The sequence below is a fragment of the Nelumbo lutea genome, chromosome 2 (assembly GCF_056320005.1).
Source record: "Nelumbo lutea isolate HS-2025 chromosome 2, American lotus-T2T, whole genome shotgun sequence".
Lineage (NCBI taxonomy): Eukaryota > Viridiplantae > Streptophyta > Magnoliopsida > Proteales > Nelumbonaceae > Nelumbo > Nelumbo lutea.
In genome coordinates, this window is record NC_142685.1 from 53,084,277 (window position 1) to 53,097,997 (window position 13,721).

A 13,721-nucleotide genomic window follows, 5' to 3' on the forward strand; every position below is an offset into this window, starting at 1 on the left:
TCTTTGTTCTTATGTAATGTACCTTTTGGACCTTTTGGTATACCTTTTCATCTTTTTTTTTTTTCTGATAATTGATTTAAAAAAAAAAAGCACTAAGAAACCAAAGAGACATGGGTCTAACCAAACAGGATGGGAGTCTCCTATGCATCGATCAGCCAATAACTTTAGCCATGATATGAGGCTTGGTACAAGTTCCAAGAAAACAAAATTATGCAACTTTTGGAGATATTTCTTGACTCATGGACTAAAAATATTATGCAATGAGAAAAACTCAAAATTCCTTACAAGAAAACAAAATTTGTGTAAGTTTCTTGTTTTATGACAGCAACTAATACTAATCTATTTCAAGCAACTCAAAGGTTGGACTTCTTAAGGAGAAAATAGGAAAGCAAAAACCTGCTTTATAATTTTCAGTTCGATGCTTCTACTCCTAGAAGCAATAATGATTAGAAAACATGAAAACAAAAAGAGAACATAAATTATTCAAACCAGAGCAGACCAAAACTGACTTTACATTGGGGGACGATTTGAACCAAGAAGCTGTCCAATTAAATTTGTCACCTACAAAATAAATAAACCCACTTGCTCAGATCCATAATAAATATTATCCATTTGTTTGGAAAAGAAGAATATCACATTCATACTGCAACACCACAATGCAGGTAAAACCAACCAATGTAACATTCCTGGTTGACCTACTTGTTGAGAGAGGGAAATGGAAAACTGAAGCAACTGACTCAATCATGAAGGTCTATGCGCTCTGCTAACAATGAAAAGAGAACATAATACCGTGCAGAAGAAAGGGTAGGGTCTTCTTTTTTGAAGGAACAAATAGCAATTTGCATTAAAAAACTAGAAATGCATATGCTAAGGTGGACGAGAGAAGAATAAGACCATTTGATTACATGCATAGAAGCACCTGTAAGAAGTGATCTGATGCCAATTGAAGGGGCTAGAACTAGAAGGGTCAGTAGGCCAAAAAGGACATGAGTAGAACTGTAAGAAAAAAATTAAGCACTGATAATTTAACAATTGATATGACATTAAACAAAACAGAATGGGAAAACAGGATTCATGTAGCCGACCCCATATAGCTGGGATAAGGCTTGGATGATGATGAATACGATGATTAAAAAAACTTGAAAGCTCTGTGCATCATCACAGGGAGTAACAAGAACAACAAAAGTGTTATCATGAAAAGAGATTCTCAACATCCAGCATTGTTTATCCTACATATGCCTAGTCAATTTAAAAGAAATTGGGCAAATATGATGAAAATAGTATCTTTAGTTAATTAAATAGTTGCCTATAGAGGGAGGCACATATGCTAGCAAAATCAGCCGGGAGACCAAGGGGGATGAAAAAGAGAAAAAGAAAACAAATCTATAAGCAACAGAAGCAAGTGCAACTGTGCAAGTATGAAATGATTCTTTCTCCAATGTTTCTGCAGAGAAAGGTGTGAAAGAGAAAACTTACTAGCAATTTGACAGGTATAGAATCAATATTTAAAATCTATATATAGTTAGGGCCCGCCAATCCAATGTCCAGCACAAGCAGTACTAAAAATGCAAATAGATATACAAATAGTTTACCTGCCAATATTTCGAAACACATCGATCAATGCAACTATTTTCCCCCATATTGAGCTCAGTTTCCTTGTACCTGGAGTAGCAATAAGGGACTTCAGGTTCAGGTGGTAGCCTCTTTTAGGATCCTTTGTCTATATACGTATATATTGAAATGAACTGATTTTGGAATTAATTGTATCACAACACATAGAGTCCTCAAACTGTGTTAAAAATCTCTACACATACTTCAAAAATATAATCAAGCATACCTCTTGTCAATGCATTTATTGAAACATGTGCTTGTAAGCCTGAATGAAATAACAAAAACAGATAAAAAATAGTTTAGTACCAAAATGGAACTTAGCATTTAACACAGAATTGTCGGTGGCTCATTAATTATTTGTAATACCCAGTCCCTTGAAAAGCTCATCAAATCATGATTTTCAAATAAACTACAATGATGGCCTCAAAATCAGCAGAAAGAATAATACACATGTATATGGTTTCATGTTGTAAAACATCAACCTACTTATTGAACAGCTCCACCCGATACTCCATTTCTTTCTCTGCCATCCCAAAGATCTGCATGAATATTAAAGTAAGTCTCTAAGCACGGACTTACGTGAGAGGAAATCTGACATATAATTTATTTCACTGATATATAGTTTAGCATCATGAAACAGAATAAAACCTAAATGAACTATATAACTATCTACCATCGACATCATTACTTGTACAACATACAAAGTTTTTAATTATTCATCATCACTTGTACAACATATAATAAAGGCTCTCAATTACATGACAGCAGGAAAGCATTGGCATACAAGGTACATTGTACTACCTAACAATATTTCAATATGCCCACTAACTTTGCCTCAGTATTCTGGTCCAGTCCCTAGATGAGGAGTTACAACTTTAAACTTTGATGGTAGTGCACTCAGCAACCCTGGAGCTGCTGGCATTGGGGGTGTGATCAGGACAGGTCAGGGTAGGTTTGTTGGAATTTTAGTGGCACTATGGGGTCAGTTGATATTCTCTTACTGGAATCCAAATTGCCAACTGTTTGGGCATCTTGAATTTGACCATAGAAGGAGATTCCATAAACACTATAAATTGGTTAAGAATGAAAGAAGGTGGTCCTTGGAGGCTTGCTCATTTTCTGTATGAGGCTAGGAACCTTTTAGATTCCACGAATGTATCTTTACTTTGGATCCCAAGACATCTAAATGCTCTAGCTAAGTCAGGGATTCTGAGAGATATTTTGTATAGCGACAGAAGTCTGCCTTTGTAGTCAGCAACTTAGTTTCTTTGTTGTCTTCTTTCAAAAAAAAAAAAAAAAATCAATATGCCTAGAAAAAGAGAAAATTGAAACATCTGCAATATGCAATCAATCTGCATCTGTAGTAGTTATAAAAGCAATTGATGAACTTGATGAAAATCCAGTTCAATCAACACATAAAATGAGACAGGCCAAGACAATGATTATTGACATTCAAGTTACTTCAGCTTGTTATTTCTTAGCAGATATGTTATTCCCATAATAACAGTCAAAATACCTGTTCTTTGTCTAATGCAGTCGGGGCATTGTTGGCAGCCATCAGACCTGAAAATGAAAGAAAAAAGAAAACCATAAGATATGGAGAATTTAGTAGAATAGAAAAAGGCACTCAAAGAAGCTCTGGAAAGTTCAGATCGTTACACAATCTATTACACAACGAATTATACCATCTTACTAGTTGCATTAGGGTTTTAGGCTCTACAGTATGATGATTCTAGATTCTAGGATTTCCCATTCGATGTTTTGCAGTTCAGAACTAGACTAAATGAAATGAACCTACTCCTTGTGAAGCTCACAACACAGGGCTTCCGGTTCAACTTATCTTCTTAGGGTTCGGGATCCGATTGGGCACAAAGCAGAGCCAGTAAGAGAAACAAAACCTACAAGCAAGGTTTTGAAAGGCTAAAGGTGGGTGCAAGGCAGTTGGATCTGGGAGGGGCGGGCTGTAAGCTTCAAATAAAAAGGTTTTTAAATTATGAACATGGGCAAATTGTGCAGTTTCAGACCCCAATTGTCTTAGCTTTTTTTGCATATTTTTCCAACAGTTTTATTTATATATTGGAATCTGAATTGCAACTCAAATGTAAAGGGTAAGACTGGTGAATTTTTTGATAAGAATAACTGTGGAACAGCCTTACCAACGAAAACAACTCAGAAAACAAACCCATTGTAACCATAAAAAGTTTACTAGTCTTTAATGCATGATCTTGTATTCATAGTCTAAGGAAACTATTTTTTTATCAGCTTATTTGAGGAAAAAGATCCCAACCATCATTCTATATTCTGTTTTATGTCAACTAAAAGCATTCCATACTCTGTTTACACCATATCATAGTTTTCATTTGACTTGATGAGTTTAAAAACTATGATCTAATTTTGTACTTGCAATGTTATATAGGGCAGTTGGCAAAGAACTTTAAGTTCAGTTTTAGTTCAACGTGGTGATTGGCAAGTCCTGTGAAACAAGACAAGAATTTAGTTATTCATTGATCTACACCCAGAGATCAAGCAGGGGCCGGTACACTTTAACTATAGGTGTATTTCTCAATTTTATCTATATACATCTTATTTTATTTTTACCTTTAAGAGAGACTCACAAAGGTTTCTTCTTTCTTTCGTTATTCATAGATTAGAAATAAATCTTTATGTAGTAATGAAAGACTAACTTCAGAACTCGTATCTATTTTCCCATTTTGAAAGCTTTTCTTGGTTTTCAATCTAAAAGTTATCTTATAGAGAGATAATGGTTCCATTTCCTAACCATGCCTACTATTCCGTAATGGAGAGGCCTTTTCTGAGAAAGAGCAAAAGGGCAGAGGAGGCGAAAAATGAAGACTTTTGTCGGTGCTCTGTCTTGTGTTATGGGTATCTACATGAAGATAAATTCTTTGATTAACATAATTTAAGGGAGAGAAAAACCTAAAACAGATTTCTGCATTGAATCTACTAGAACTCATACCAACTAATTGCTGCATCATATATTACACAGCCTTGCCATCCTCTGGAAGAAGAAGATAATGAAGAAAAAGAAAAGATGGAGTGGACTTACACTTAGCTGTTAAGAGTTGAGATGTTCGACGGTCTTCGTTTCTCGGAGGCCTGTCTCTCTCCCCAGTCGACTATTTCCTACAATCCTACTTCGTGCAGGTTCAGCCAATGCCCTAATCGGCTAATGAAATCCCCCCTTAGGTATGTTATGCAATATTTCCAATATTACCCCTAAAGATTTAAGAATTTCTCGCTTCTAAAAAGAAATGGTTAAGAGAAACGCGCGTACTCCGACGGTAACTTCAAAGTTTCGAATACGTGTGTTCGTGAGACGCTTGAATAAGGGGTATAAATGTAATTTGTCAAAAATTAGAGATTGGGATCTCAGACCAAAACCTCGTCTCTCTCTCTCGCCGCAGCCCGCAGTTATCCAACTTCTGCTAGACTTCTGCCACCGTTCCTGAGCTTGGCAACCGGTGACTCGGAAGAGACCGTTAGTACAGCCGAACAAGTCTTAACTTCAAACCTTTCAAACGTTGTAAGCTTTATTCACATCTGATTGTTGTTTTTAGTTTTGCATTTTTTTAGTTTACTCCAATCATTCGAATGTTGCAGGAAAGTTCTTATGTTTTCTTCTCTTCATTTGCAAAATTTGTTTTATGATTTTTGTTGAGTCATGGGTAAACTGGTTCTTGTAGACGATGAATGTGTTTCCAACCAGTTCAGTCCCACCGACGAAAATTTCGTACTTTTTACTAATTTCTTTTTTTCGAAAGAACTTTCTAAAATTTTGAATAGTCTCTTCTGGTAACCTTTCCAGATAGTTCCTGAAGACGATGAATGTATTTCCATCAAGTTTGGTTCCACCGACCAAATTTGATGCTTTTATTGGTTTGGTTCAAAAGAACTTGTAAGATTTGAATAGTCTCTTCTTATTAACCTTCCAGAAAGTGTTTGTCAGATTTATTCTGACGGACATGCCAAGTTCACTCTTTTGTTTATGTTACACACACACACACACACAAACAAAAGCAGTGTTATTGTTTGATTCAAGTTCCAAAGAACTTGAGTTCTAAATTCCTTTGTTTATATGATCATTTATTCATTTATGTTTTTCCAACATAAAGATGTATTCTTCTTTTGCATGTTATATACTTCCCTTGTATTATTTTTTTTTCCTTAAAAATGTGTCTTGAGGTTTACCTCTCAGACATCTGGAAGTCCTGCCTTGCCTCATACCCCTGCATTTTTAAACATTGGTATTAAGAGTTCAATGGGAAATATTTAAGGAGAAAATTCTGAGTAATTGGGGCCAACACAATTGTCCATGTGGTATTTATTTTAAGAGATTAGGGATTTAAGGAATGAGTAGGAACTATGATGAGAGAATTCAGACAGCAGTTTCAGAGTCAAGTAAACTGGGAGAATCCGATAGCAGTTTTAGAACATTAGACAGCTTTACGTTTGGATGAGGGAGAAGAGAGAAATTAGGATTTCACATAGGAGGGATGGAGGATTTGAATTCCACATGTTTTACACAAGTTGTGTGGAAAAACAAGTGGGGGTTGCACCAGGTCACAGACCATTGGCTCTGATAATGTAATATTGCAATGTAAGACATAATACATAAAATATAACATGGTTTTCAAAACCGGACCGGACCGGAAAAACCGGGAACCGGTCACCTGATCGGTTCCGTTTTCCCCCAAAACCATTGATTTTGGTCAGCAAACCGCTGAACCGGCTGGTTAACCGTTCCAACGGTTCAAACGGTTTTGACCATTTTTCAAAATTTTGTCAGAACGGGCCGGCCGTTTGGGTCGAACGGTTGGACCGTTCAAACCGGTAATCGGACCCCTGACCGGTTCGTTTTTAAAAACCATGATATATAATGTTTAACTTGGCAGAATCTCAGTTAACTCAGATGGATTGCAAGTTAACTCGAGTCAACCTTTTACTGATTTTCTAAGTATACTGGTTTTAAGACACTGCTAAATCCGTTGCGTGTGATTTATCTTTGGATCAATGTTGGGACACATTGCATGTGCAAGGAGATTCTGAACCATGATTAGGACAAGCTCCACCTTAGACATCTACAAGGTCAGAAGGTAATGATTACTCAACTGGAACTGAGCAATTGATAGGTTACTGATGAATAAAATAAAAAAGGAAAGAAAAAAGATGGCAATTGATAAGGTAACAGGTGGAAACATATGATTAGGGGAGAAACAGGAAGACCGGAAGCTTCATTCTTGTTTCTCATTCCATACCAAGGAAGACTGGAAGAGAGGAAATTGAGAACAGTTTTTTCCTCTCTTAGGTATATGTAACAGAATTTTGATCATTTTGGTTTCCAATCTTTATAATCTTAGATGAAGGGGAGAAAGAGAAACCCTATTAATAAGTTTGTAATAGAAACCTAACTGAGATGGTTGATTTAGGGTTCAGATTCTTTTCTGTGAGAGTAGCTTTACTGGTTAAACAAATAGATCTAAATACCGAGAATTCTGTCTAGCAAATAACAAATTAACAAATTTGTAAAAACATTTTTAAGAACATCTATTTTTTCCTGATTTTTATTATTTTCTTTGCAGAAGAATTGTTTGCAATGGAACATGGGTCCAGCAAGGATCTAACAGCATCAACATTCTCTTTGGCCGATGAGGATCACACTTTGGCAAACTCTGTCAGATTCACCTTGAATCAAGAGTTAGTATTCTTAAATACATGTAAAGCTACTTATGTATTAAGCAACACTCACTGGTCTTTGATTCTTTCCATCAGTCCATCTAAATTTTTACCTTACCTTTTCAAGGCTTCCTTTTAAATTCCATACAATCTGTGTATTTTAGTACACATGTTTGTATTCTATCTCAATTACTTTTTTCTCTTGATTCAAACTTGTGATTTGATGCTTTAATCACATGTTTAATGGTCTATGTCTACAGATGTCTTGAACTAATCATTTGACTGTTGATAGCTATATTGTATTCTCTCCTTTTGTTCTTTCTCATTCAAATACATTAAGCAACCCCTGTTGTCTTATGGTTTTATTTGTCAAGGTCAATGACCTGATAAAAATATATCATTTAAACTGATCATGTACTTATCTGAAGTATGTGAGTTGTATTTTGATTGACATACTCTGAGGACAATAGTTTCTTTTTATCAGCATTCTGAAGGTAATTCTTCTCATCATACTAAACAAGTAGAAAAATGAGCTGTACATTTTCAGGTTACTGGGATTGAAACCCTAGGTAACAAGGTTTGATGTATCGATACAATCCGATACACCGAATTGGGCTTATTGGACTTTGTATCAACATGCTCTCACTTTTTCTTTTATTTTTTTTCCCCAAACATGTTCAGGTGGGTCGGTTAAATGCCTGGCTACCCCCTGAAACAGGTCTCACCCCAAAACTCCCCTTATTTCGCGTATCAGTGACCCACCAATATGATACATACCAATACGTGACAACATTTTGAACCTTGCTAGGTAAGACCGTTGTACTTTTTATTAAAACTCATTGAAATTGAGCTCACAGTTACCTCCTAGTTATAGTGCATCATTTAGCCTGGATATCTGACAAGCACCTGCATGGTTGTTTCTAGTCTTTGATGCATTTATTCAAGTCAATTCAACTAAGCATTGTCCCCACTATATGGGGATGGCTACACTAATGTCTCTTTAACACTTTTATCTATCTATGTATTAATTATTATTTTTCTGATTACTTTCTTTGTTTTCTTTTTATAGTCCAAGGGTGACGTTCTGCGGGTACAGCATTCCTCATCCTTCAGATGCTCGGGTCAACATAAGGGTCCAGACAACTGGTATTACATAAATTTTGTTTCAGGCAGATTATCTTTTTCTCAGGGCCATTTTGCATCCATCCTGGGAGATTGCTTGCTTTAAATCTCATAGGCCTTGCTAACTCTCAATAGTAGAAACCACAAACTATTTGATCTTTGAGTGAAACTGATGAATGATGACAAATACAGGGAGATAAATCCTCAGAAACTGCCATGTTGTCAATATTGTTGACCTTTTAATTGGAATCTAAATAAACTTTATTTTGTGAAGGCAAAAATTTCAATTGTAAAATCCATCCACTGTCTAATAAACTTAAGGGAAGGATTAGAGAAATCACAAGGGCAACCAAAATTGTCATCCCTGGGAGTTGCAGTAGGTGTTAGAGCTGCTGCAGTTGTTGAGGTCTCAAAATGTCAGCCCGGGGCAGGTTGATGAATGGCAATGGAAATGGGAGAAAAGTGGTGTCTTCACTGTCAGATCCTTTTGTGAGGAACATCTGTTACCTTGGCAATCTGATTTTCCTTGCCATGTGGTTTGGAAGCCCAGGATGCTGGATGCCATCAAAAGTGGGTTTCCTAGTGTGGACGGCTGTTGTGGGTAGGTGGGTGCCTCACAAAGGAAAACTTGACAAGAAGGGGCTTGCAGAATGAAGACTGCTCTTTTGGACTATGTGGTTTGGTGCAGGAATGTGTGGATCACCTATTTATACATTGTGAGGTGGCTCATTAAGGTGGCTGGTCTGAGTTGGGTGATGCCTAGGAGTCTAGGACCCTTAAGGAGGTGCTGCTTGCTTGGTGGTTCAGAGTTTTAGAAGGAAAGGTAAGCAGATCTGGGAGCTGGCCCCAGCTGATTGTTCAGATCCTGTGGTCACAGAGGAACAGGAGGGTTTTCTATAATCGGTGTAAGGCAGTGGATGAGCCAGTTAGGCTATCTGTGAGAAGAGTCGGGTCATGGATGTAAGTGTCTAAAGAATTTCATGGTCAGTCTTTTGGGGGTGGGGGTGGGGGAGCTGTTGCATAATGTAATATTGTGAGAGATTAATGTTATAGTGCTACAGGGGTTTTGCCCCTGCTGAATTTATTGTACTATATTTCTGTTTGGAATGAACTTTACCTTCTCTTTTATCAAAAGGAAATCACAAGGGCTACCAAAATACAAAATAAATAAGGGTTGTGTTTCAACAAGGGGCCTCAGCATCTCACCTGAAGATTAACTTTTTACCAGTGAATTTATGTTAGATAGAACATATAGCAATCAAAGTGGGGTTTGGATCTTAAGCAGATAATAATCTGGTTGTGGAAAAACTTCTATCATTAACGGTGCTGCTTAGGCACCACCACATCATTCTAAAAGAAAAATAAATAAATAAAAAAATGAAATTCTATCGCGGGGGTAGGCTAGATGGTCATTCAGCCATTAAGGAGCACTCAACCTACTTAATGACTTCTTGACTAAAAGATGAAGGCAATAAGTCATTCAAGCTAATCCATTAGGCAGTTATCAAATGCCCTCAGTTGACTCCTTTAATGTTATGATGCAAAGAGAAACCCCTGCCAATCAGGCAGGATGTTCTAATATCTGAGAGCAAACTATCATTGATGTACAATAGTCAGTACTGAACAAACACAACCAGAGGGTAGTCCATGTACAATTCTTTCTCTGGGTCTGGTAGTGCTCCACATTATAAATGTGATCTCCCAACCTATTCCTTTCTAAGGGCCCTCTGAAATATCATGCACCCAATCTATACACACTTGACTATATCCCTTTCTCCCATTTGCCTACAGGAGACCAAAATGACCTCATCATCATGGCCTCTACAAGTTGCTCTAACTTCTAATTTCTAGATTTAACAGTAAACAATCCATCAAAGTTAAAGTTTCATGGTTCTTGAAGGAGAAGGAATTCAACTTTCTAGAGTTTGATGTTTGTTAAAGAACTTAAAAAAAATGCTCCCAACCGGATATTGCTGATGAGATGAAAAGAACCATTTCTTGCACTTGTAAGTTCATGTTCCAGTCTGATCCTTCACATGAAGATTTTTGTAGGCCATGCAGCAGAAAATGTGGCAAAACTACCTGCTAAAACCAAGGTTCAAAGTATCGATATGCCCCTGTGTATTGGTAGGGGCGTATCGGTACTAAAAATCAAGCGCTCAATGTTTTAGTTTTTTTTTTCAAATTTTGATTTTTAGAGATGTTTTTTAAGTGTTTTTTTATTGAAATAAATTGGGGGGGGTCCAAAACACTTGTAAATAGGTGTATTGAGACCAAAAGATACAACACGATACACCCAATACGGGGCATATCGTATCAATACTTTGAACCTTGGCTAAAACCTGATACAAAATTGTTTACCCAATAGTGATTGTTAGATGATTCATTATTAGAAATGTTATCACTCAAAAATGACTAATATGATTTCAGGAGTAGGCATATGACATTGCTTAATCACTCATGAAATGTAAGTGCTAAACAAGCCTTTTTTGGGGTTTTATCCTCTTCGCCTGGAGTATCTCTGAATGGATATGAAGTACTTACTGTTGTATCCTAAGAGTGGAATGTTATTAGTTGATGCTAGATGACAGAAAGCTTATTTATGCATTTCCTTTGCAGAGGCAGACAGCTGTTACTCTGCCATTCCACTTCATAGTTGATATTGCCTCTGGTTGATCTTATCAGCATGCAAAGTTGAGGCGTCCATCTGGTTGCAAGTGGGATGTCTGAAGCATGGTTGCTTGTCAATCTGTTTCCAGCATTAACAAGGGCTCCTATTAGAAGCTATTTTCCACCCGTTTAGCAAACTTCTTTCCTAAATAAGCCAAAGATTTTATTAGGGGACAATTTCTCTTTTGCCTTTTCTGAATTTTGGTGTCTGAGTTCCAGTTAAGGTTTTTTCCATTGAAAAGAGTGAACATTAACTGAGACAACATTTGTTGTTATTTGGGGTTTTGCAGGTGATCCAGCAAAAGAAGTATTGAAAGATGCACTTCAGGATCTCATGATTATGTGCCAGCATGTGAGGAGCACTTTTGACAACGCTGTTGCTGAGTTTAGAACAAGTAAAACTGTTGAAGACATGAAAATCAAATAATAAAATAGAAAGTGTTGCCACCTTCTTTTGCACCTTGATATCAGTCTATTTAAAGCCACAGGAAACATCATAAATAGAAACCCTATTTCACATGTTACTTACCTCTTTTTGATAAAGAAGTTTCTCTTTTTATGTGATACATTTCTGCATGCTTCTTCTATTTATAATGATTGGGATAAATCTTCTTCCTTGAATGTTTCGTTTGTCGGCTTCAGAATTTCAGGGTAAACTCAAACTCAGTGCCACCAACAGGTAAATCCCTTCAGGAATACATTCCAAGTGAAATTAATCCAATCTGATTATGGTAGCCCTAGCTATTGAATTCACTTTGACCACTCATTGATTTTGTAAACGTTGTGATAAAAATTAGCAATAGCTGTAATCGAGTCAAAAGATATGGATTCTGCAGTCGTCCATGCTATGCAAGTTGAATTATGGAAGTATCACGCTATTACCCAACGTCCCACTGTATGGTACGGCAGGTTCACCTCTAAACTGGATGTATTTCATTTTCAGGTTGCTAATGGTATATTGGAATTGGTTTAGATTTTGTTGGAAATGAACTCGTTTGGTTTATTTTGTTTGGTTGTGTTATGCTCCTTCAACTTCAAAGGGTTCTCTTACCTCATCGTGGGCCCAACATACCGAACAACTTTTTCACCGGGGGCGATTTCTTTTTATTGCAATCCTGAATTTGCCTCCTCCTTTTCCTTCTGCTACTTTTATTAATTAATATGCATGATTGGGAGATATTTCTAATATGCAGTTGGATGCTATATGGTTAGAGTTTTTACTTATAAGAGATCTGAGCTCCAGTTGCCCACCATAAAGTATATCAAAATTAAAAAAAAGAAAACTGACATATGTTGAAGTCGATTTACTAAAATTCAGGGTATCTGGTGTTCAAACGGACGTTGAAAAATAGCAGATAATCTGCCATTTTTTGTGAAGTGTTGAACAAGTGCTGGATTCAACGACTTGCACACATAGAAGGTTAAAGGCCCTAAGGTGGTTTTGTGAAGAGGAACACTCCCAAGTCTCCAACACTCGAGTCAGTCAAGAGAGTGAAGTGGTTGGCTAGGCTGAGTCCTTTGGTGTTTCACTACATGTCTTTATCTAAACTGAGACTTGCGGTTTTCACCATCAGCTCATAGGTTAAATGGCAATGCGCCGCATCAGCGTAGTCTCGCTCTTCTGAATTGGGGATATGTCATATGTGTTGATCCTCAACTCATCCATGTGCATCCTTTCAATTTATCCATATGGCAGTCAACCCGAACCCCATTTATGTGCATATGAAAAAGTACATCCAATATAAAGGTGATGTTTGGCATCGATAATGATTTCTCCTTTCGATTATCCAGAAATCACCTTAGTGGTTTTTGAAAAATCATAAAAAAATGTTGTTTGTTATTATTTATGCCATGTAAGTTGATTTTTAAGAAATCGATTTTGAGTTGTTTGATACTGATTTTCAAGGACTGATTATTTTTGTATTAGAGTTATTATTCAATGCCATGTCTTCAAAACAACGGAATCCGTTAAAAATCAAGAAATCGCCAGAAAAGGTGATCCCTGAAAAGGGCTAATTTCAATAATCAATTTCTGGCTGATTTTCCAGAAATTGGCATAATCGACTAATCAAACAAGAAAAAAAATCATTGATTCTTCAAATTCTAATGTGGCCCATGTGATGTCATTTTTAGGAAATCATCGTCGATGCCAAACATCACCTAAACCTGATGAGGAAAACAAAATTATGCACAACAGAATGGTATTGGAGACAAAAGATTTCTATTCCTCCTATTAAGTTTTTTTTTTTTATTTTTAATAAGAGGTATAATTTTTAGGGAAAATTTCTGATCAGCCCCCAAACTTCCACAGTTCAATGCCCGGACTTTCAAAATGTGACAATCCAGTGCCTGCCGTTAACCAGTCCGTTAATCAGCCGTTAAGTGACATTTGAAAAGTAAAAAATGCCCAAAGAATGACATCTAATTCTCTTTATCAACCATCCAGACATTGACAATAAAATGAGCAGTCCCAAATTTTAGATTCTTCTAAACAGTCACCAACTTTTTTGAATAGAAGAGGGTAGGATTTGGAACCTTTGAGTTTTTTGCCAATATTTGGATGGTTAATAAAGAGAATTAGATGACATTTAAAGGGTATTTTTGACTTTTCAAATGTCACTTAA

At 36.6% G+C, this 13,721-nt stretch overlaps 2 protein-coding genes across 3 annotated transcripts; one reads left to right on the forward strand and one right to left on the reverse strand.

Moving 5' to 3' along the window:
• Positions 1-228: 228 nt before the first annotated feature.
• TIM10 (Tim10/DDP family zinc finger protein) lies at positions 229-4,889 on the reverse strand. Its single transcript, XM_088973880.1, has 6 exons — positions 4,679-4,889; positions 3,128-3,174; positions 2,098-2,150; positions 1,838-1,876; positions 1,593-1,662; positions 229-561 (listed from the first exon to the last, which is right to left on the reverse strand). The coding sequence occupies exons 2-6, from the start codon at positions 3,167-3,169 to the stop codon at positions 511-513; spliced, it is 255 nt and encodes an 84-aa protein (XP_088830006.1). The 5' UTR covers positions 3,170-3,174; positions 4,679-4,889; the 3' UTR covers positions 229-510.
• A 15-nt stretch (positions 4,890-4,904) lies between these two features.
• RPC14 (RNApolymerase 14 kDa subunit) lies at positions 4,905-11,665 on the forward strand. 2 transcript variants are annotated; one of them, XM_088973878.1, is made up of 4 exons: positions 4,905-5,155; positions 7,212-7,326; positions 8,375-8,451; positions 11,388-11,665. In XM_088973878.1, exons 2-4 carry the CDS (start codon positions 7,226-7,228, stop codon positions 11,522-11,524), a joined length of 315 nt encoding a protein of 104 aa, XP_088830004.1. In that variant the 5' UTR covers positions 4,905-5,155; positions 7,212-7,225; the 3' UTR covers positions 11,525-11,665. The 2 variants fall into 2 exon arrangements, with proteins under 2 accessions (XP_088830004.1, XP_088830005.1); XM_088973879.1 differs by having other exon boundaries at positions 4,916-5,155; positions 7,215-7,326.
• Positions 11,666-13,721: the final 2,056 nt, after the last annotated feature.

Excerpts from the sequence above, each read along its gene's own strand:
- TIM10 (XM_088973880.1), bottom strand. The coding sequence starts at position 3,169 with ATGGCTGCCAACAATGCCCCGACTGCATTAGACAAAGAACAG. Across the intron at positions 2,151-3,127 it reads CTGCATTAGACAAAGAACAG|ATCTTTGGGATGGCAGAGAA; the intron begins GTATTTTGACTG and ends ATATTCATGCAG. Across the intron at positions 1,663-1,837 it reads AATAAATGCATTGACAAGAG|GTACAAGGAAACTGAGCTCA; the intron begins GTATGCTTGATT and ends TTGCTACTCCAG.
- RPC14 (XM_088973878.1), top strand. The coding sequence starts at position 7,226 with ATGGAACATGGGTCCAGCAAGGATCTAACAGCATCAACATTCTCTTTG. Across the intron at positions 7,327-8,374 it reads AGATTCACCTTGAATCAAGA|TCCAAGGGTGACGTTCTGCG; the intron begins GTTAGTATTCTT and ends TTCTTTTTATAG. Across the intron at positions 8,452-11,387 it reads CATAAGGGTCCAGACAACTG|GTGATCCAGCAAAAGAAGTA; the intron begins GTATTACATAAA and ends GGGGTTTTGCAG.